Source organism: Budorcas taxicolor, chromosome 3 (assembly GCF_023091745.1).
Source record: "Budorcas taxicolor isolate Tak-1 chromosome 3, Takin1.1, whole genome shotgun sequence".
Lineage (NCBI taxonomy): Eukaryota > Metazoa > Chordata > Mammalia > Artiodactyla > Bovidae > Budorcas > Budorcas taxicolor.
In genome coordinates this window covers 103,161,784-103,183,102 of record NC_068912.1, presented here as the reverse complement: position 1 = coordinate 103,183,102, position 21,319 = coordinate 103,161,784, and the positions used below count along the sequence as shown (strand labels likewise).

The 21,319-nt window shown below is 42.7% G+C and overlaps 1 protein-coding gene across 1 annotated transcript; it reads right to left on the bottom strand.

Annotated features, from left to right (window-relative positions):
• Positions 1-861: 861 nt before the first annotated feature.
• On the bottom strand, positions 862-1,800 carry LOC128045806 (olfactory receptor 2A12-like). The gene has a single exon (XM_052638272.1). The coding sequence runs from the start codon at positions 1,798-1,800 to the stop codon at positions 862-864; it is 939 nt and encodes a 312-aa protein (XP_052494232.1).
• Positions 1,801-21,319: the final 19,519 nt, after the last annotated feature.

The window sequence follows — 21,319 nt, the reverse complement described above, 5'->3', positions numbered from 1 at the left end:
TCCATTGAAGGCTAGTAGGTAAGCAGCATGGGCTAGATTCTAGGGATACAGCACTCAACTAGACAATCATGATCCCTGCCTTGTGGATTTATCAACTTGCTGTCTAATAGAAGCAGAACCATGTGCCTTTATTATTATGAGAGGTACAGCGTGCTTTGAAAGGCTAACTCACTCTGGGAGCTCAAGGAAAGGCTTCTTTGAGCAGCTGCAGTTTAAGCCAAGACTTGACAGATGAACAGGACATCAATGGCATAATGGGGTGAGGTTAAGGGTGAAAAGAGAAGGAATAGCTTATGTAGAAACCCTGAAATGAATGGGAAAGAGCAGGGCACCTCCAAGGCAAAGACAGAAGTCCAGCTTACTTGGAGTGAGAGAAAGAGGAGCAGAGTGAGCAGAGTGAGATGAGCCTGGGGAGGCCGTGGGGGCCAGAGTGCACGCGGCCTCGTTCGCCCTGTCCCCTCCCTTGGCCAGGAATCCTGCAACGTCAGTGTCCTTGCCCTCCTCTCCAGCTGACCTAATACCACGAGTGCAGTTTCTGGAGGGCACTGTACCTTTCTCAAGATTCAGCCACAGGTCATTCCCCAATGCTCATTCCTCTGTCTCAATCAAAGATTTTAGTGTCTCAGATACCTTTCTTTTATAAACCACCAAGACTAGAACAAGATGAAAATAAAAGACTGATATGCCTGGAAGACATTTCTTGATAGGTCTGCTGCCCAAGGGCCTGAATAAAATTGAGACTCTGGGCTGGGCATGGGGATGGTGTAGTGGTGCTGCTGGGTCATATGAATGAGTGTTTAGGACATTGACTGTGTATCGTGAGTCTTGTTCCTCTGACCCCCCAGCACCTCTTTCACAGCCTCATTCTGGGGCCCTGCCCCAGCCCATCACCTTGAGGAAAGCCCTCTTCACATCCTTGTTCCGGAGGCTGTAGATGATGGGGTTGAGGAAGGCAGAGATGACATTGTAGAACAGGGCCAGCTTCTTGTCCTCTTCTGGGGAGGCCCCTGAGCCAGGCTTCATGTACATGACCATGGCTGGCACACAGAACGTGGTGACCACAGTGATGTGGGAGGCACAGGTGGAGAAGGCCTTCAGCCGCCCCTGGGCTGAGCGAATCCTTAAGATGGCAATGAAGATATTGATGTAAATGATGAGGATGAGAGAAAGTGGGACCAGGATGACACTAAAACCAAGAATGAAGTCTACCTGGTCATTGACTGAGGTGTCTGCACAAGCCAGCTTCAAGACAGCAGGGACTTCACAGAAGAAGTGGTTGATCTTGTTGGGACCACAGTAGGGCAGACGCATGGCAAAAACAGTGTAGACAAGAGCAGAGATGACACCCCAGAGTCCACAGAACAAGACCATTACCCTACACAGCCATGGACTCATCATGACCTTGTACCTGAGTGGGTGGCAGATGGCCACATACCTGTCTATAGACATGATGGCAAAGAGCCAGGACTCAGTAATGCCTAACACCAAGAAAATGTACATTTGGGCCACACAGCTGGCAAAAGAGATAGTCTTCTTCTGGCTTGCCAGATGTGCCAACATCTGGGGCATAGTTGTGGTGGTATAGCCCACATCTAACATGGAAAGGGTGACGATGAAGAAGTACATGGGTGTGTGGAGGTGCGAGTCCAGGGAGATGAGGATGATGATTAAACCATTGCCCAGAATGATCAACAAGTAGGTTGTCAGGAAGGCTGAGAAAAATAGAGGAGTGGTTTTGGGGCTGAAGGAGAAACCCAGAAGGATGAATTCAGTCACAGAAGACTGATTAGTCTCTTGCATTGTGTTCTACTTCTGAATGAAAAAGAAAGACACCAATTTAGACAGAAGATTAGCTGAACTATGTACCAGGGTAAGGGTTGCTGATGGGGTTGGGGTAGTGGTCAGTGTCCAGTCATAATGAAACATCATATCCCCCATGACAGGTTATTTTACCTCCCCTTGTCCACTGCCACCACTGTCAGGAAATTTATGAAAAGGAAAGGGCTTCCACTTCTGGCCTGGCTCTGCCTCTGGCCTATCAGCAATTGCTCATCTCAGCCTCACTTTACTCAGCTATGAAGTGAAAGCACTGGGCAGGTGATCTCTACCTCCTCTAAGCATCCTCTTCTGCTTAGTAAGGCAGCCAGGTGTTTAGAGATAAACATTGTCATACAGATTATGCAATTTGGCAAATTACAGTGAGAAAAACTACTTGGTCTTGTTGAGGACGTCAGTTTATTTTTCCACTTTAATTACCCCCTCAGATTGCTCCCGGCGAGGGCCGCTCTCTGACCATCACCTACTCCATCACAAGTCATGGTGTGTTAGAAGGCACACTGAGTTCTAAGTCTCAGTTTTAAGGTTTATTAAGTGAATGACCTTGAGTAAGCCCTTTACCCTGCCCTCCCTTTGAGGCCACTTCCTTGAGTACAAAAGGAGAAAAATTTGTTACAAATTTGCTGCAAAGACTGAATGATATTTTGGCATGAAAGCATCATACAGAGGACCTCACGTGATAGATACATAATAAATGTAAGTTGCATTTCTGGATGGTTCTCCATATACAGGGACTGGGATTCAGGTCCAAGCTGTACAAGCAAACATCTTGAGAACGACTTCACCATATTTGATGCTTGCAGTCAATTTTCACTCCCCTAGATGCCTACCTTCTGTGTCTTCTCCCCACAAAAGCCAGCATTTCATTCCATCCTTTAGCTGCTTACTGACTCTTAGCTCTTCCCCAACTTAATCTTCCTGAACCTTCATTTCTTCATGGAGAACAGGAAGAAGCCAGCATCACTGAAGAGGTGTCATGTATTGTCAGTACTCAGGGAATGAAGCAGTCTTGATGCTGTCAGTATTATTCCTTCTCCTGGCACCATTTTATTTGACTCAACCTATTTGTTCTCCAACCTGCTTGTTTTCCTTCAGATACCCTGAATGAGTCTTCACAAGAACCTGTGTCTACATTCACTATATTGGACGGCCTCTTGACTTTGGTTAAAGGACTGCACACAGTTGGAACCTCCCATATGCTAGGCCCTTTTCTAAGACCTTCACAGACATTATCCAGTAGCCGGCAGGTAATTGTTCTTATTAAATTCCTTTCACCATAAAGACTTTGTAGGTCACATTGTACCCACAAGTTGGCCTCAGTTTCCACATAAAGTATTATGTATTGGGGGTAGGTGGTTTCAAAGAAGAGAAATCACACAATGGTGTGGAAAGGGCAAAAGATTTAGAGACAGCAGGTTCTATTTGAATCCTGTCTCTGGCTTTACTCACTATGTGAACTTGGGTTGTTAGTTTGCTTCCTAGGCCTCAGTTACCTCAACTGTAAAATGGGAATAAAAATATCTACCTTACAAGCCACATTATTCCTTAGAGGAATTCCAAAGATATGAGAATATTCTCTCTTGGGGCCAAGAGTTGGCAAATGTGCTGCCATTTCTAAGTTTTCAATTTTCACATATAGTCAATGAATGTGTTTGCTATTTAAGAGTCTGGTTTCAGCCCATTTTCTCTGCCCTGGCCTTCAGAGTACCCATTCTAAAACAAAGATCTGACTTCCCTCCACTCCCCTGCCTTCAATCTTTTGCTGACTCCCTTTCCTACAGGGAAAAGTCTAAGAGAGGTAGACAAATACCCTGGCTTCACTCCTTAAAGCAAGACTCAGTTTTGTTCACCAGACTCCAAGGTAGATCAGACATTTTAAAGAGAGCTCCAGCTGCTGCAAGGACTGAAACAGGGCACCACAGTGGCCCGAGATGCCAGGTGCAAGGAGGAGACATGGAAAGGAGATGCATTCCAAGTCATAGTAGGGTTTTGTCACAGAGATGAGGACCCAGAACTCCAGGATGTCAGCTGGCCAGCTCTTTGGGTTTTGTCTTAACTTAAGGCAAGCCAAAGATAACTTGGAAATACGGCAAGTCAGACATATCCTCCATAAGCAGTTTGACTTCATCGTACATAATTTTATTTTTTTTCCCACAGTAACTTCATCACTTAATGCAGAGCCTGACAGATGGTAAGACCTGATAAGTGCTTATTGAATGATCTACATACAGGGAGATGTAGAGAAGCCAGTGTAAAAAGAGAAAAGAAAGAATATAGACATTCTTTCTCTCCCCACACTTTTCATTCCTGTTCCTCAGGGAGGCAGAGAAGATTACCTATGTCTGGAGGTCACAAGTCACCCAGGAGAAATCAGGGCATTAAGGTGGCTGAAGGAGGAAGACTGAGAGAGTTGGCCCCAAGTGCTCTGAATTGCTCAGTGTGGAAAGAAGAAAAAGAGCTGGGCAGTATTACTCGACTGAAAAAGGTTGAAAACTGAAAACAGAATCCATGGGCTAGAGAGCCCCTTTGGCCTACCCCCAGGGAGCAGTGTTGGCTCTCAGGAGCCTCTGGAGGAAGCCTGGGCAGCTGCCACCTTCATGCACCCACTTTTGCCAGGGGACACTTCGCACAAATGCCAGAAACTTTCAGCCTCCCCATACACTGCAGGCAGATGCTGCCTTCAGAGTATGACCCTGACCCAGCCCTGGTCTTCCCCTCCCAGTCAAATAGGGCTCACCCAGTCCTTCTCAGGTCTGTGTCTGGGAGGGGCCTGAGTCTACAGTGGCTGATGCTGAGCTCAGGAGAGTTTTGGGCCCAGGTCCAGAGCAAGCAGTCCAGAGCATCTTGCTTTGTTGTGTTCCGTGTTGCAGGTCTCTGCCTGAGTCCTCAGTGACACCCCACAGATCTATTCTGGGCAACTTCAGAGATTCATCAGAACTTGGGGCTGGAGGCAGTCTTGGAGAATCTAGCCCCTAGAAGGGCACATATCTTCTCTGCAGCCTACCTGGCAAAAGATGCTCCAGCTCCTGTTCACATTCTTCCAAGGACAGCAGGCTCATTACCTCTCAAGGAAGCTTATGTAGCCTTGAATCTACCCTTCATAAAATACTTTCTCATTCTGAGCTAAAGCTAAGTACTGGTCCATTATGACCCCAGTGATGCGCTCTCTAAAGCACCCCTCTGTCTCAGACTTGGCCCCCTGCACTCTCCCACCTCTCCTCTGTTCTCCTGAGTCCCCAGTCTGCATTTCAATGCTGTAGGCTTACCTGTCTCACCTCTCCTTATGAGGCTAAGTGGGGCTCTCTGGGTCATCCTCTTCCCCTTGACAAGCTCTCATGCCCTGATTCTGCCCTTTCTGCTTAAGCTGATCCATACTCCCATCTCTTGCATCTAATGCCAGGCAACAGTCCCAACAGACTTCTGGCTGGCATCACAGGAATGGCCCCACCCCTCTGCTCAGTGGCTAAGGGCTCCCAGGAACAACCTCTGGGGAAACATCCGATGCACAGGGATTTGTCGTCAGAGAGACACGGTCACTGTGATCTGGCCAAGTCATTTAGCTTCCTCTCTGTGAAATGGAGCTGTGTTCCCTGTAGCATAACAATAGTTCTCGTTGGGTTTCTTTGTGTTGAGTAGTGATTATGGGCCAGACATTTGATGTATACGAAATTCATGCAGCATTATTACCCTCATTTTACAGATACAGAAAAGGAAACTTGGAGCACTAAGTAGGCTGTGCGGAGCTGGGATTCTTGTCAGACCACCAGGCTCTGCTCCTAACCAGCACTGAACCCACTGTCATGATCCATCACAAGTCAGACCAGAGGTGGGGAGCCTCACAGCCTCTTGGGTGGGAAGGACAGAGTCACACATACAGTGGAAAGTGGCTGACTAACTCACTCTAAACTCAAGAGCAGCAACTTTTGAAGGCAGCAAGCTCTTTGGGGGCTTCCATTGGATACATGTTCTCCTGGGGCTAGACAAGGAGGAGGGGAAAGGAACCAACATTTACTGAACACCTTCTCTGTGCCCAGCACTTCAGAGGCATCATTCCATTTAGTCCTCCAGCTACTCTGTACAGGAAGCACCTTATTTCTGCTTTCGAGATGAGGACACCAAAGTTCAGAGCCATGTGATGCCATCTCCAAGGTCAAATGGCTGAGATCCCAATCTAGGTCTGCTTGATTGTAAATGGTGTCAAGCACTCTCTACCTGAGGTGGGCAGTGGGGATGACAAGTCAGGACCACCCAAGTCTCTCACCTGTAGCCCTTCCCTCGGCTTTACTAACACCCCTCCCCCCAGGTTGGACTGCAGAATTTCCAGGGTCCTGAGTTGTTTCTCCGGACTCTACCTGAGCTGCAAGGTGGTGGAGGCTGAATGGGAAATCAAGAATCGATTTTCAGTCTGAAGGTCCTTCCCCCATGGATTCCTTCACACCCAGGATAACTCCTGAGAGAGTCTTCCCTTGTTTCTGAGTTACAACAGTGATCATGTTCAACAAGGAAAATTCGCAGACCCAGGAAGGTAGAAAGGAGAAAATAATTACCTTCCAGTTCCTCCCACATGACAAAGAAAATTTTAGTTATGACTTGTGGATATTTCTCAAATTTTTTCCTATCCTTAAATGGAAGTGAATTTTTTTTCACCTCAGTGATATCACACTTAACATACATTATATCATGGCAGACATGAGTTGAGTGACTATACATTTCCTTCTTTGCTGAGAGAACCATCCTCTCTCTGACAACCCTTGTTAGATGCAGTGAATACATCATGGACCAAGCCCAGACACTGTGGTTCCATTTCCCCCTTTCCCAGAATTCCTCTCAATGAGGGCTGTGACATAACCTGGTCTTTTCCAGCAAGACTCCAGAGGAATTCAGCTGAGGAATGTTAGTGAAATATTTATTTTCCTACAAAAAGGGAATAGAGGGACTATGATACAACCCCCCTCCCTCAAACCTCCTTTCTATCACCATGAATGAGATGCCATAAGTGGAAATGGGCACCTGTCTTGAAATCCTGAGGAAAGAGCTCAGAGAATCACAGGGGTCCTCTCATCAACATTATCCATCTGTGAGCTAATACATGATGCCATTTACATTTAAGTCTTCTTCTTAAGTGAAAAAATGAATTCTTGTATATCTGAACAACTGGTTGTTTAGCTGGGTTTCCTGGGTTGTGCAGGCAAATCCTAAAGAATCAAGTATTCTACCTTTTAAAAACCTAATATTATGTGATAAACATTTTACCTTCATCTCCAACTTGCAGCTTCCAGAACTGCAGGAAATAAATGCTTGTTATTTAAACCACCAAGTCTGTGGTATTCTATTACAGCAGCTTGAATTGACTAAGACAGAGGTCAGGGTGGCTAGAATTCAGAGCAGAGGACTAGAGAGGAAAGCTTCACAGAGAGCAAGCCCAGGAATCCTCAGAAGGCCCCTCTTCAGTCTTCAGATGAGGGCTGATCAGTGCATGCATATGAGGAAACACCAGAGGATGAGGGAAGCTGAAAGGTTAAAAGAGAATAGTATGAAGAACTTAATTCCAAAAAATTTTATCTTAGATAAAATGAACAAATTCATTGAAAAGTATTAACTATCAAAGCTCATTTCTCATTTGAAAATACATAAGAAACCCAAATAGCCATACATCTATTTTTAAATTGAATGTTGAATAAAATCTTTTCACAGGGAAAACTCTAGACTTAGATGGATTTACTTGTGAATTCTACCAGAGCTTTAAGGAAGAAATTCTATTGCCATACCAAACTTGGGTCTGCTCACCTGGGCAGTAAAGCCAATCTACTGACACTGGGCTGTGATAAAGGAAAGTGCAGGGTTTATTGCAGGGGCCAAGCAGGGGGTCCAGGCAGCTAGTGCTTAAAGACCTGAGGTTGACTTGTGCAGACACATCCCTCAATGACCAGTTGAACTTTATTTTGGGTTTCAACCTGCTTTTGATCCCACTCTCCTTCATCCTGGCATCCTATGTTTGCATCTTTGCCTATATATTAAGCATCCACTCACCCCAGGGGAGAGTCAAATCCTTTGCCACATGTGCTTCCCACATCACTGTGGTCACCATGTTTTATGGGCCAGTCATGATCATGTACATGAGGCTTAGGTGCTTGTATGACCCAGAAAGAGACAAGAAACTGGCCCTTTTCTACAATGTCATCTCTGCCTTTCTCAACCCCATCATCCACAGTCTCTGGAACAAAGATGTAAAGAGGGCCTTTCTGAAAGTGCTTGGCCAGAGAGGCACAGCTCAATGATCCAGGATGTTTCAGAGTTGTCCAGAATCATGGACAGACCTGATGGGGCTCATATGGTATCATTAAAGTACATAATTTCTGACCAATCGGAACCTTTCTGTATCTATGAGATACCCAGAAAAGGTGAGGCCACTCTTACATTGAAGTCCTCCCCATTAGTTTAAATTTTTCAACTGCTACCATTAGTGGACTTGGCTGAGTATTGAAGGCAAAGAATTTCTATTATAACAAAGATGTCCTTATGGTCCAAGGCCATTGATTTATTGGTTATTTTGGGTTCTCACCTCACCTCTGGAAAATTATATATCAGTGCAATATTATCATAGTCAAATATTCAACATGCATATATGCTTTTCTGTAGTCTAAAGGGTTGGGGGTGAAGATGACATAAAGAGTAGACAGATTACATAGGAACAGTCTTGTGTTACTCTCTGACAAGCGCTCACAAGTAATGTTAGCATTGCTTTTTGCACTTGGTGCTATAAAATGTAAGCTAGAATTATTTTTAACACATCTGTGAAACAGTGTGGCTAATAATTTGGCCTGACTCAGGTTGTAAAATTGACTCTTACCTGGTTTTACATTTTAAATATCACTTTTACTCTCAGAAAATAAAAATGTCTATTTCATGAAAGAAAAATAAATGTATGTTTATCTATCTATCTGATCTCTGTCTCTATGTATATTTATATAATGAGAGAGTCAGAGTCAGAAATATGCAGAAAGAATTTACAGAAAAGAGTATACCAAAAACATGTTTAATATTTTGCCATATTAATTTGAGTCTTTTTTTTTCCCTTTAAAAAAGGATTAAATAATTATGGATGTTGTGGAACCCGGAGTTGCAAAACACATCTCGGAGGACACTCAAGGAGTGTCAGTTTATTACACCAGTCGGTCCAAGGGCAATCAGTTCCCAGCAAGGACCCTTATGTTTCTGAGAAGCCCAGTTTTATATCCCCCACTACGACTGGTTACATGTTAGCAGTCTCTTCGTTGTATATGATTGAGTTTTATAATAAATAGGTGCTAGGAGAACAAGCAATTAAGGTTAAAGGCAGGGTGGGGGGGATACAATAATTATACATCAAGGGGAAATGTCCCCATGGTTAACCTAACAGGGGCAGCCTGACCTCAGTTACAGTCTCCATTTGCCATTTGTAGGGAGGGAAGTCTCAAGGAGACCTGGTTTTCACTAGCAACAATTTCCTCACTCTTGGGCAGGGTTCAGGCCCAGTTCACATCCTGTCTTTAAGATGGATGACAGATTTCAAGATGGAGTCTCTCTTGCTTTCCTCACACTGGCCCCAACACAGATAAAGTTGAAGTGCTCTTTGATCATTTCCAACTCCTCTGAATCTACCAGTATCATTATATCAATGTCTACTTAGTGTGTCTTTAAGTTTTTCCTTGCATATAATTGTATCTATAAGCAATACATACATTTGTTTCTGTATGAACTTTGCATCTGGTCCCACCACTTCATGGGAAATAGATGGGGAAACAGTGGAAACAGTGTCAGACTGTATTTCTGGGGGCTCCAAAATCACTGCAGATGGTGATTGCAGCCATGAAATTAAAAGACGCTTACTCCTTGGAAGGAAAGTTATGACCAACCTAGATAGCATATTAAAAAGCAGAGACATTACTTTGCCAACAAAGGTCCATCTAGTCAAGGCTATGGTTTTTCCAATAGTCATGTATGGATGGGAGAGTTGGACTGTGAAGAAAGCTGAGTGCCGAAGAACTGATGCTTTTGAACTGTGATGTTGGAGAAGACTCTTGAGAGTCCCTTGGACTGCAAAGAGGTCCAACCAGTCCATTCTAAAGGAGATCAGTCCTGGGTGTTCTTTGGAAGGACTGATGCTAAGGCTGAAACCCCAATACTTTGGCCACCTCATGAGAAGAGTTGACTCATTGGAAAAGACCCTGATGCTGGGAGGGATTGGGGGCAGAAGGAGAAGGGGACGACAGAAGATGAGGTGGCTGGATGGCATCACCAGCTAGATGGACATGAATTTGAGTAGACTCTGGGAGCTGGTGATGGACAGGGAAGCCTGGTGAGCTGCAATTCATGGGGTCACAAAGAGTTGGACATGACTGAGAGACTGAACTGAACTGAAAATTTTATAATGATATCAAGAAATCAGTACCACTCTGAAGATATTTAACTCAACATCATGTTTCTGACATCTACCTACTGAACACATATAGGCCTAACCTTTTCTCTTTAACAAACATTTAATGTACGTATTGCATTTTATCTATCTAATTATTATTGAATATTTATTTTCAGTTTTTCATTATCTAAACAATTCTGCCAAAAATGTTTTAGACATTTCTTCCTATGTAAGTATTTTCCCAGGACTTTTATGTGTAACAGTGAATGTGGCAGAGTTAAGAATTTTCAAATTTACTAGATGGTCCTAAATTATTCTTCTAAGTAGTTATACGAGTCTAAAACTTTCATTCTCAACGCTTGATAGTATTATCTATCTCCACCATTCTAAAGTTTCTATCTCATAGATAGACAGTGGTGACATAATTTCCTACTTTATTCAGAGTTCTCTCATTGCTGGTGGATTTAACATCTTTTCATAAGCTTGTTGGTATTATTGCATAGTGAATTCAGCCCTGGAGTTAGACTGCTGTATTTTGTCCTTGGCTCTATATGTTACTAACTCAATGATGATAGGCAAGTTACCTAACTTCTCTAACTTTCCTCACCTGTTAACAGGAATAATATACTATAGATCACAGAGGATTGTTAGAAAGATTAAATGAGATAATATGTGTGAAAGGTTGTTGCTGAGCTGTGAAAGACACCAGGATTCTTGGTCTCCAATGGAGAGGAATTGGATCTGGGGCCAGTGACAAGGCTTGATCTCAGAGCTTTTGTGTAGTGAAGTTTTATTAAAGAATAAAAGAGAAAGCTTCTGACATAGACACCAAAAGGGTGCAGAAAGAGTGCCCCCCCCACCCCCGCCACTAGTCTTTAGCCAATGTTATATAGCTACTAGCAGGCTGCTAATTAGAGAAAGGAAATGTCTCAAAACTCAGAGACTGGCACTAAGCCCCTCACCCACAACATGCATTTTGAGATAACATTGGCACAAGGTGAGTTGTCTGGGGCCATAAAACTACTAACGTGAATCTTGAAGAAAGTCAGTTTTTCAAGCAAATACGTAGTCTCATTAACACAGCTTAAGAGAACATTTGCAGGAGTAAAACATACTGGTTTGTCAAATCAGTTCTGAATCTTAGGCGGAACTGACTTGAAGACAGAGTCTAGGGTAAATACATAGTTTATTAACATAGCTTAAGAAAATCAAGGCAATGCCAAAGATTGTTCAAACTACTGCACAATTGCATTCATATCACATGCTAGCAAAGTAAAGCTCAAAATTCTCAAAGTTAGGCTTCAGCAGTACGTGAACTGTGAGCTTCCAGATGTTCAAGCTGGATTTAGAAAAGGCAGAGGAACCAGAGATCAAATTGCCATCATCCACTGGATCATCAAAAAGGCAAGAAAGTTCCAGAAAAACATCTACTCCTGCTTTATTGACTATGCCAAAGCCTTTGACTGTGTGGATTACAACAAACTGTGGAAAATTCTTAAAGAGATGGGAATACCAGACCACCTAACCTGCCTCCTGAGAAATCTGTTGCAGGTCAAGAAGCAACAGTTAGAACCGGACATGGAACAACACACTGGTTTCAAATCGGGAAAGGAGTATGTCAAGGCTGTATATTGTCACCTTGCTTATTTAACTTATATGCAGAGTACATCATGTGAAGTGCTGGACTGGATGAAGCACAAACTGGAATCAAGATTGCCAGGAGAAATATCAATAACCTCTGATACTGAGATGACACCACCCTTATGGCAGAAAGTGAAGAACTAAAAAGCCTCTTGATGAAAGTGAAAGAGGAGAGTGAAAAAGCTAGCTTAAAACTCAACATTCAGAAAATCGAGATCATGGCATCTGGTCCCATCACTTCATGGCAAATAGATGGGGAAACAATGGAGACAGTGAGAGACTTAATTTTCCTGGCCTCCAAAATCACTGCAGATGGTGACTGCAGCCATGAAATTAAAAGATGCTTGCTCATTGGAAGAAAAGCTATGACTAACCTTGACAGCATATTAAAAAGCAGAGACATGACTGCCAACAAAGGACTGTCTAGTCAAAGCTATGGTTTTTCCAGTAGTCACGTACAGATGTGAAAGTTGGACTAAAGAAAGCTGAGTGCTGAAGAATTGATGCTTTTGAACTGTGGTGTTGGAGAAGACTCTTGAGAGTCCCTTGGACTGCAAGGAGATCCAACCAGTCAATCCTATAGGAAATCAGTCCTGAATATTCATTGGAAGGACTGATACTGAAGCTGAAACTCTAATAATTTGGCTGCAGTCACCATCTGCAGTGATTTTGGAGCCCAAGAAAATAAAATCTCTCACTGTCTCCATTGTTTCCCCATCTATTTGCCACAAAGTGATGGGACCAGATGCCATGATCTTCACCTGATGTGAAGAACTGACTCATTGGAAAAGACCCCAATGCTGGGGAAGATTGAAGGTGGGAGGAGAAGGGGACAACAGAGGATGAGATGGTTGGATGATATCATCTACTCGATGGACATGAGTTTGAGTAAGCTCTGGGATTTGATGAAGGACAGGGAAGCTTGGCATGCTGCAGTCCATGGGGTTGCAAAGAGCACTGAACTGAACTGAAGAAAAACATTTTCATAAGAAAACTGCATTGAGAAATAAATGTAAAAGAAACAAAAGAGACCATAGCAAAAATCAGCAAAGCTAAAAGCTGGTCCTTTGAGAAGATTAATAAAATTGACAAACCATTACCTTGACTCATCAAGAAACAAGGGGAGAAGAATCAAATCAACAAAATTAGAAATGAAAATGGAGAAATCATGACAGAAAACACAGAAATACAAAGGATCATTAGAGACTACTATCAGCAACTATATGTCAATAAAATGGACAACTTGGATGAAATGGACAAATTCTTAGAAAAGTACAACTTTCCCAAAGTGAACCAGGAATAAATAGAAAATCTTAACAGACCCAACACAAGCACACAAATTGAAATTAATCAGAAATCTTCCAGCAAACAAAAGCCCAGGTCCAGACGGCTTCACAGCTGATTTCTACCAAAAATTTAGAGAAGAGCTAACACCTATCCGACTCAAACTCTTCCAGAAAATTGCAGAGGAACGTGACTCATTCTTTGAGGCCACCATCACCCTAATACCGAAACCAGACAAAGATGCCATGAAAAAAGAAAACTACAGGCCAATATCACTGATGAACATAGATGCAAAAATCCTTAACAAAATTCTAGCAATCAGAATCCAACAACACATTGAAAAGATCATACATCATGACCAAATGGGCTTTATCCCAGGGATGCAAGGATTCTTCAATATTTACAAATCAATCAGTGTGATTTATGCAGCTCAATTTCAGAAAAATAAATGACCCAATCAAAAAATGGGCCAAAGAACTAAACAGACATTTCTCCAAAGAAGACATACAGATGGCTAACACATGAAAAGATGCTCAACATCACTCATTATCAGAAAAATGCAAATCAAAACCGCAATGAGGTACCATTTCATGCCAGTCAGAATCTCTGCTATCTAAAAGTTTACAAACAATAAATGCCAGAGAGGATGTGGAGAAAAGGGAACCCTCTTACACTGTTGGAGGTAATGCAAACTAGTACAGTCACAATGAAGAACAGTGTGGAGAGTCCTTAAAAAACTGAAAATAAAACTGCCATATGACCCAGCAATCTCACTGCTGGGCACACACACTGAGGAAACCAGAATTGAAAGAGACACGTGTACCCCAGTGTTCATCGCAGCACTGTTTATAATAGCCAGGACATGGAAGCAACCTAGATGTGCATCAGCAGATGAATGGAATGGATAAGAAAGCTGTGGTACATATACACAATGGAGTATTACTCAGCCATTAAAAAGAACACATTTGAATCAGTTCTAATGAGGTGGATGAAACTGGAGCCTATTATACAGAGTGAAGTAAGCGAGAAAGAAAAACACCAATACACTATACTAACATGTATATATATGGAATTTAGAAAGATGGTAATGATAAGCCTATATGTGAGACAGCAAAAGAGACACAGATGTCTAGAACAGTCTTTTGGACTCTGTGGGAGAAGGCAAGGGTGGGATGATTTGACAGAATAACATTGAAACATGTATATTATCATACGTGAAATAGATTGCCAGTCCAGGTTCGATGCAGAATCCAGGATGCTTGGGGCTGGTGCACTGGGATGACCCAGAGGGATGGGATGGGGAGGGATGTGGGAGGGAGGCTCATGATGGGGAACACGTGTACACCCATGGCTGATTCATGTCAGTGTATGGCAAAAACCAATACAATATTGTAATTAGCCTCCAATTAAAGTAAATAAATTTATTTTTTTTAAAAAGAAAAACTTATTGGTTAGCTCAAGGTTTGAGAAAAGTTAAGTTCAGGTGGAACAAGGTGTTGTCATGGCAACACAGAATTTAAAAAGAAATCTCCTTTTAAATTTGTATCAGTTCAGTTCAGTTCAGTCACTCAGTCGTGTCCGACTCTTTGCAACCCCATGAATTGCAGTACGCCAGGCCTCCACGTCCATCACCAACTCCCAGAGTTCACTCAAACTCATGCCCATCGAGTTGGTGATGCCAGCCAGCCATCTCACCCTCTGTCATCCCCTTTTCCTTCTGCCCCCAATCCCTCCCAGCATCAGAGTCTCACATGAGGTGGCCAAAGTATTGGAGTTTCAGCTTTAGCATCAGTCCTTCCAAAGAACACCCAGGACTGATCTCCTTTAGAATGGACTGGTTGGATCTCCTTGCAGTCCAAGGGACTCTTAAGAGTCTTCTCCAAAACCATAGTTCAAAAGCATCTATTCTTCGGCACTCAGCTTTCTTCACAGTCCAACTCTCACATCCATACATGACCACAGGAAAAACCATAGCCTTGACGAGATGGACCTTTGTTGGCAAAGTAATATCTCTGATTTTAATATGCTATCGAGGTTGGTCATAACTTTTCTTCCAAAGAGTAAGCATCTTTTAATTTCATGGCTGCAATCACCATCTGCAGTGATTTGGGAGCCCCCCAAAATAAAGTCTGACACTGTTTCCACTGCTTCCCCATTTATTTCCCATGAAGTGGTGGGACCAGATGACATGATCCTCGTTTTCTGAATGTTGAGCTTTAAGCCAACTTTTTCACTCTCCTCTTTCACTGTCATCAAGAGGCTTTTTAGTTCCTCTTCACTTTCTGCCATAAGGGTGGTGTCATCTGCATATCTGAGGTGATTGATATTTCTCCCAGCAATCTTGATTCCAGTTGTGCTTCTTCCAGCCCAACGTTTTGCATGATGTACTCTGCATACAAATTAAATAAGCAGGGTGACAATATACAGCCTTGATGTACTCCTTTTCCTATTTGGAACCAGTCTGTTGTTCCATGTCCAGTTCTAACTGCTCCTTCCTGACCTGCATACAGATTTCTCAAGAGGCAGGTTAGGTGGTCTGGGATTCCCATCTCTTTCAGAATTTTCCATAGTTTATTTTGATCCACACAGTCAAAGGCTTTGGCATAGTCAATAAAGCAGAAATAGATGTTTTTCTGGAACTCTCTTGCTTTTTCCATGATCCAGCGGATGTTGGCAATTTGATCTCTGGTTCCTCTGCCTTTTCTAAAACCAGCTTAAACATCTGGAAGTTCACAATTCACGTATTGATGAAGCCTGGCTTGGAGAATTTTGAGCATTACTTTACTAGTGTGTGAGATCAGTGCAATTGTGCGGTAGTTTGAGCATTCTTTGGCATTGCCTTTCTTTGGGATTGAAATGAAAGCTGACCCTTTCCAGTCCTGTGGCCACTGCTGAGTTTTCCAAATTTGCTGGCATATTGAGTGTAGCACTTTCACAGCATCATCTTTCAGGATTTGAAATAGCTCAACTGGAATTCCATCACTTCCACTAGCTTTGTTCATAGTGATGCTTAAAATCTGACACCTGTTTGTTTCCTCCTGCTGCTTAAGAGAGAGAGAAAAAATGTCTAACACTTCCAACCTATTTCCTGCTTTTGGAGACCCCTAGCCTTCCTGCCTGTTACCCTCTCAAGTGTAAAGCATTTATCATAATAAAAAACAAATAGTAAGCATTCAGTGAATGTAAGATACTGTTTACCTTTTCTTAATTTGTAATTTATTATATATTGGATAATATTCTTTGTCTGTTACATGCACTGAAAATATCTTCTCAGTTTATTATTTGTTTCTTTTTTTGCAAATGTCATATATGTTTATTTTTAAATTTTTATAATGGATACAAACAAATACCCATTACTTTAGACTTGCAGATAACTACAGTTAAAAATTCAGGGTCTAAATTTTAAAAAATTGTCCTTATACATATTTTTAAGAAACATAGCACAATTCTTAAACAATTTATTTTTTGTTTCTATTATTTTTAAAATTGAATTACACAGTATTTATTCTTCTGTCATGTGATTTATTCACTCAGTATAGGTTTTAACATTTTTCCATTTTCATTTGTTTTCACTGTTGAAAAAAATTTTTTTTCGCTTTTTGATTGATATAAATGAATAATGACTTCAAATGAATAGAATTCTTAATAAACTTATGAATCTATCCTTATGCTTTTTCTTAGATGAATATATGTCAACAATTTCATTGAATTGCAAGAGGAGAGGCTGGGAGGTAGAAAAGATTCAGAGCAGGAAGGGTTTTGGCCACTGGACTAAGGAGCTGAGACTAAATTTCCGAGATGGAAACTTGTGAGGACTCTGAAGGAGGGGGAGCAAAGGCAGAGTTGCTGGAGAGAAATCCAGCTGTGGCAGCCGTGGGGATGCTTCCTGACCCCACAGTCTGCTCTTTGAATCCAGGCCCTGCCACTTGAGAAGGGAAATGAATCACAGACCTGGAAATCCTGGTTGCTTGGGGTGGGCTGCCTAGGAGATGAGTTCCAGGCTGGGCCAGGGGAATGTGAGAGAGGAACAGCCCTCCACAGTTGTGAGGAGACCCCTGGAGTGGGAAGCAGGCACAGACCTTCAGCCCTGAGGTTCTCAGAAGAGCTGAAGTCATATTCACCAAAACCCTGAGCTCCCCTCCAGTGGAGGAAGAGGCCTCCAGGACCTGATCGGTGCTGAGGTGGACTCCACACTGGGGTCAGGATCAGAATAGTGGGGAGCAGGAGAGCAACCATCACCCAGGAAGAAGGCTAGTAAGGAGGAGAAAGATGGGACTTCATCTGGGGAGTGAGGGCTGGAATGCGCCTGGTGCCCCCACCTGAGGAGACTGCCTTTCTCAGAAGCCAGCCTCCACAGATGGGCTCCACTCTCATCAGCCTCTCCTCTGGGTCTCCCAGCTTGCACCCCAAACCCCAGTCTGGCTCCTGTGGGGAAACACTGGGCCAAGAACCAAATGTAACTCTAGTGCCCCTGGGCTGTGTGTGGGCAGGGGACCTTCTCATGCTCAGGAAGAATGGAGCCTGAAGTTTCTTTCCCACCAGGCAGGACTGAACTCCTGTGGGATGTTCCTGAGCAAGAACCTAGTGCTTCCTCCCCAGCAGGAAGGGGCTGTAGGAACTTAGCTCCTGGTTAGAGCCCTGGAGCCACATGTCACTCAGGAGTGGTCTCCTGAGTCTGAGGGAGCTCTGCCCACAGCCCCCTTCCCTGCAGAGTTATAATCTCTGGACAGCAGTGCCCACAACCATTCTGGGGAGCAAGCCAGGCTGCGGCTGACCCCCCATGCCCAGTCTTGCCAGGAGCTCTGGGTAGGACCTGGTTCACAGTTCTTGTTCATCTCGGTGTCTCTCCTCATGTCTATGTGAGAGTTTCCATGGTTGTCTCTGACTCTTTCTCTCTGTGTGTCCATCCTTTCCTTCCTCCGTCTCTGGGTCTGTTATTATCTCTCCATCTCTGCCTCTCCTCTTTGTTATCTCTATCCCTCTCCATGTGTCTCCTCCTGCCTCTTTTTCTGTTTGCTGTCTCTGGGCTTCTCTGCCTCCAAAGATTTCATCCATCTCTCTGATACACTTTCTGATTGTGTAGTTCTGGTGTTCTGTCTAACTGGGTCTTCAGCTCACTCTGTGACTTTCTTTCCCTCTTGATGTCTGTTTACTGCTTGCTATGGTCTGGATTTGCCTGCAGCATCATCCTTTGACTCACAAGGATCTGCCCTTGCAGTGCTTCTCTGTATCTGCCACTGGAACCCTGAGCCATCTCCTTCTCCTTCTGTTGATGTTAATCACCCTCCCAGCATCCGTTTTCTTCTTTGCTTGTGTATCCCCCATCCCTCAAATTTTGGTTTATGCCTCTCTCTGTCTTCTTGCCGCATATGTTTGTGTCTCTTCCTCCCTTCTGGGGCCTCTCTATCTTTTCCAATCATTTTCTCTACTTCTGCTGCTTTCTAATTTTTATCTGTTTCCCTGGGTCATTCTTAGCCCTTGAAGGTTTGTGCTGATGCTGGGGGAGGGTGTGTGTGGTGGGGGAAGAGTTAAGGAAAAGGGAAGAGAGGAGAAAACATATTTTCAGAACTTGAAAGAATCATATATTATTGTAATAAACCTCTCTCTCTCGCTCTCTTTTTTTACAGATAAGAAATAGTTACCTACTCAGAATCATGACAGTAAATGGCAAAAGTGAAAATTCAAAACTACATTGAGCCTTTTGTTTCTCCACCTGTGCTGCAGAAGGGTAGGCATGTAGTAGAAGATAAATATATGGGGTTTCTCAGGTGGCTCAGATGGTAAAGAATCTGCCTGCCATGTGGGAGACCTGAGTTCAATCCTGGGTTGGGAAGATCCCTGGAGAAGGGGATGGCTACCCACTCCAGTATTCTTGCTGGGAGAGTTTCATGGATAGAGGATCTTGGTGGGCTATACAGTCCATGGGGGTCACAAAGTGTTGGGCATGACTGAGTGACTTTCACTTACTCATGTGGCCCTAATGGTAAAGAACCCACCTGCCAGCGCAGCAGACATAAGAGACACAGGTTTGATCCCTGGGTCAGGAAGATCCCCTGGAGGAGGGCATGGCAACCCACTCCAGTTTTCTTGCCTAGAGAATCCCATGGACAGAGGAGCCTCGTGGGCTACACTCCATAGGGTCACACAGATTCAGACACGATTGAAACAACTTAGCAAGCACAGCACAAAGTGTAGAAGAAAAAATTTAGGACAAATACACAAACTCATCTTAGGGCAAGGAATCCTGGGGGGCAGAGGCCTGTCACCCACATCCCCTTTGCCCTCACCCTGAAGGTACAAGCTGGAGGTAAAAACTGGGCAGCCTCTCATCATGAGGGACCTCATTCAAGGATCTCCATCACTCAGGACCTATATCCTATCCAAAACACTTTTACCTTAAGCAGCAAATGTACTTGTATTAAACTATATAAGCTGATTCCCAAGCGTAGCTCGGTGGAGGGGATGAGCTCAGACAACAGGATACACTTCCTTTCAATCTCCTCCAGTCTTGTCTAGGCTCAGCATGTCTTTCTCCATCTCTCATCTTCCTCTCTCAGATCCACTCTTTCACCTAACTAGTCTGAATGAAGAACCCAAATCCTTATATATTCCAAATTCAAAGTACCACTTGAATTTTATTCCTTATTATAAAAATTATTTATGTTTATTGCATGAAATTTGGAAAGTTCAGAGAATTTTAAGTAATAAATATCACCTGTAAATCTAACCACCAGAAATGACCCCTGTAAGGTTTTGGTATATTTCTTTCTAATTTTTATGCTGTGGATATAAATTTGTATACTGTTAGGATTTAGTCTGCTTTTTAACGATCTGTTGGAGCATTTCTCCACAATGCAAAATAGTCTCCAAAATATTATTTTAAAGGCTATCAGGTATTCAATCATATCAATAGATCATAAATTATTTAACCAGTCTCCTATTATAGGACATTTAAGTTATATCCAGTTTTCCCCATTAAAAGTAATTCTGCAATTAAACATCCTTGATGAAAATCTCTCCCCACATCTCTCATTTTTCCATATGCAATATTCTTAAAGGTGAAATTACATGCTATCGCATTTTCCTGCAGAAGAACAGAGTAATTTATTTCTCATATGAATTTCCAAATCAATATACAAGAATTTCTCATTTACTGCAAACTGGTCAATGCCAGGCATCATTACTTAAAAAGAATTTTTTGCCTATGTCAGGTTAAAAACTATTTCCTTGATGTTTTAATTTGCAGTCTTTAATTATTAGGAAGTTTAAACTTTGGTGGATTCATTTTTTCGTTAATCTCTTGTGCATTGATTATTAATATCTCATTCTTGGTTAAGAGTTTTTTCCTTACAAAGAAGAGACCTTTATATTCTAATGATATTAATCACTTGTATTACACATATACAACAACTATTATTCATTTTTTAACTTACATAAGTTATTATACAGAAGTTATTATATAGCCAAAAATATTCATGTTTTTTTTTACATTTCTTCCTTTATTTTTATGCTCAGAAGAAAGCAAGAAAGTATTGGCATTTAGGCAGGGCGAATGTGAGCAGCTTGAGTATAATGTAGAGACAGGGAAATTGAGATAGAACCAAATTACTCTTTACAATTAAGTAGATCGGTTCTCAAAGTGTGGACCCACCATCTGCATTACCTGGGAACTTGTAGAAATGCAAATTCTCAACCTCCACCCAAGACTTTCCAAATCAAAACTCTGTATGAAGTGCAGGAGCATCTGACAAGCTCTCCAGGTGATTCTGAATCACAAGGAAGTCTGAAAGCAATGAGTTAAAGGAATTGGATTTATGGCTGGTTGCCCCAGTAACGGGAGTAAGGAGAGTCCTAGAACAGGAAAACAAGGGGAGATGGGAGGAGGTTCCAGGAAGGAGACCAGTCTCCAATCGCATGCAGATGGCTGGAGGCTAGACAAGAAAAAGTGCTGCACAGATAACTTAGGGACTTTGCAGTATTAAATGTTCATTTAAAAAATAGTTTTCTCATCTGTGCTGTATTGTAAGTCGTCTTCCTTTTATCCATACATCCAGGACAAGTCTTGCAAATAACATCCTTGTGTTGGTGAGGTTTAGGGGCATAACGGAGAAAGAGAATAAGGATGAACCACTGAAGGTCAGTACTCCATGAGGAAGGCAA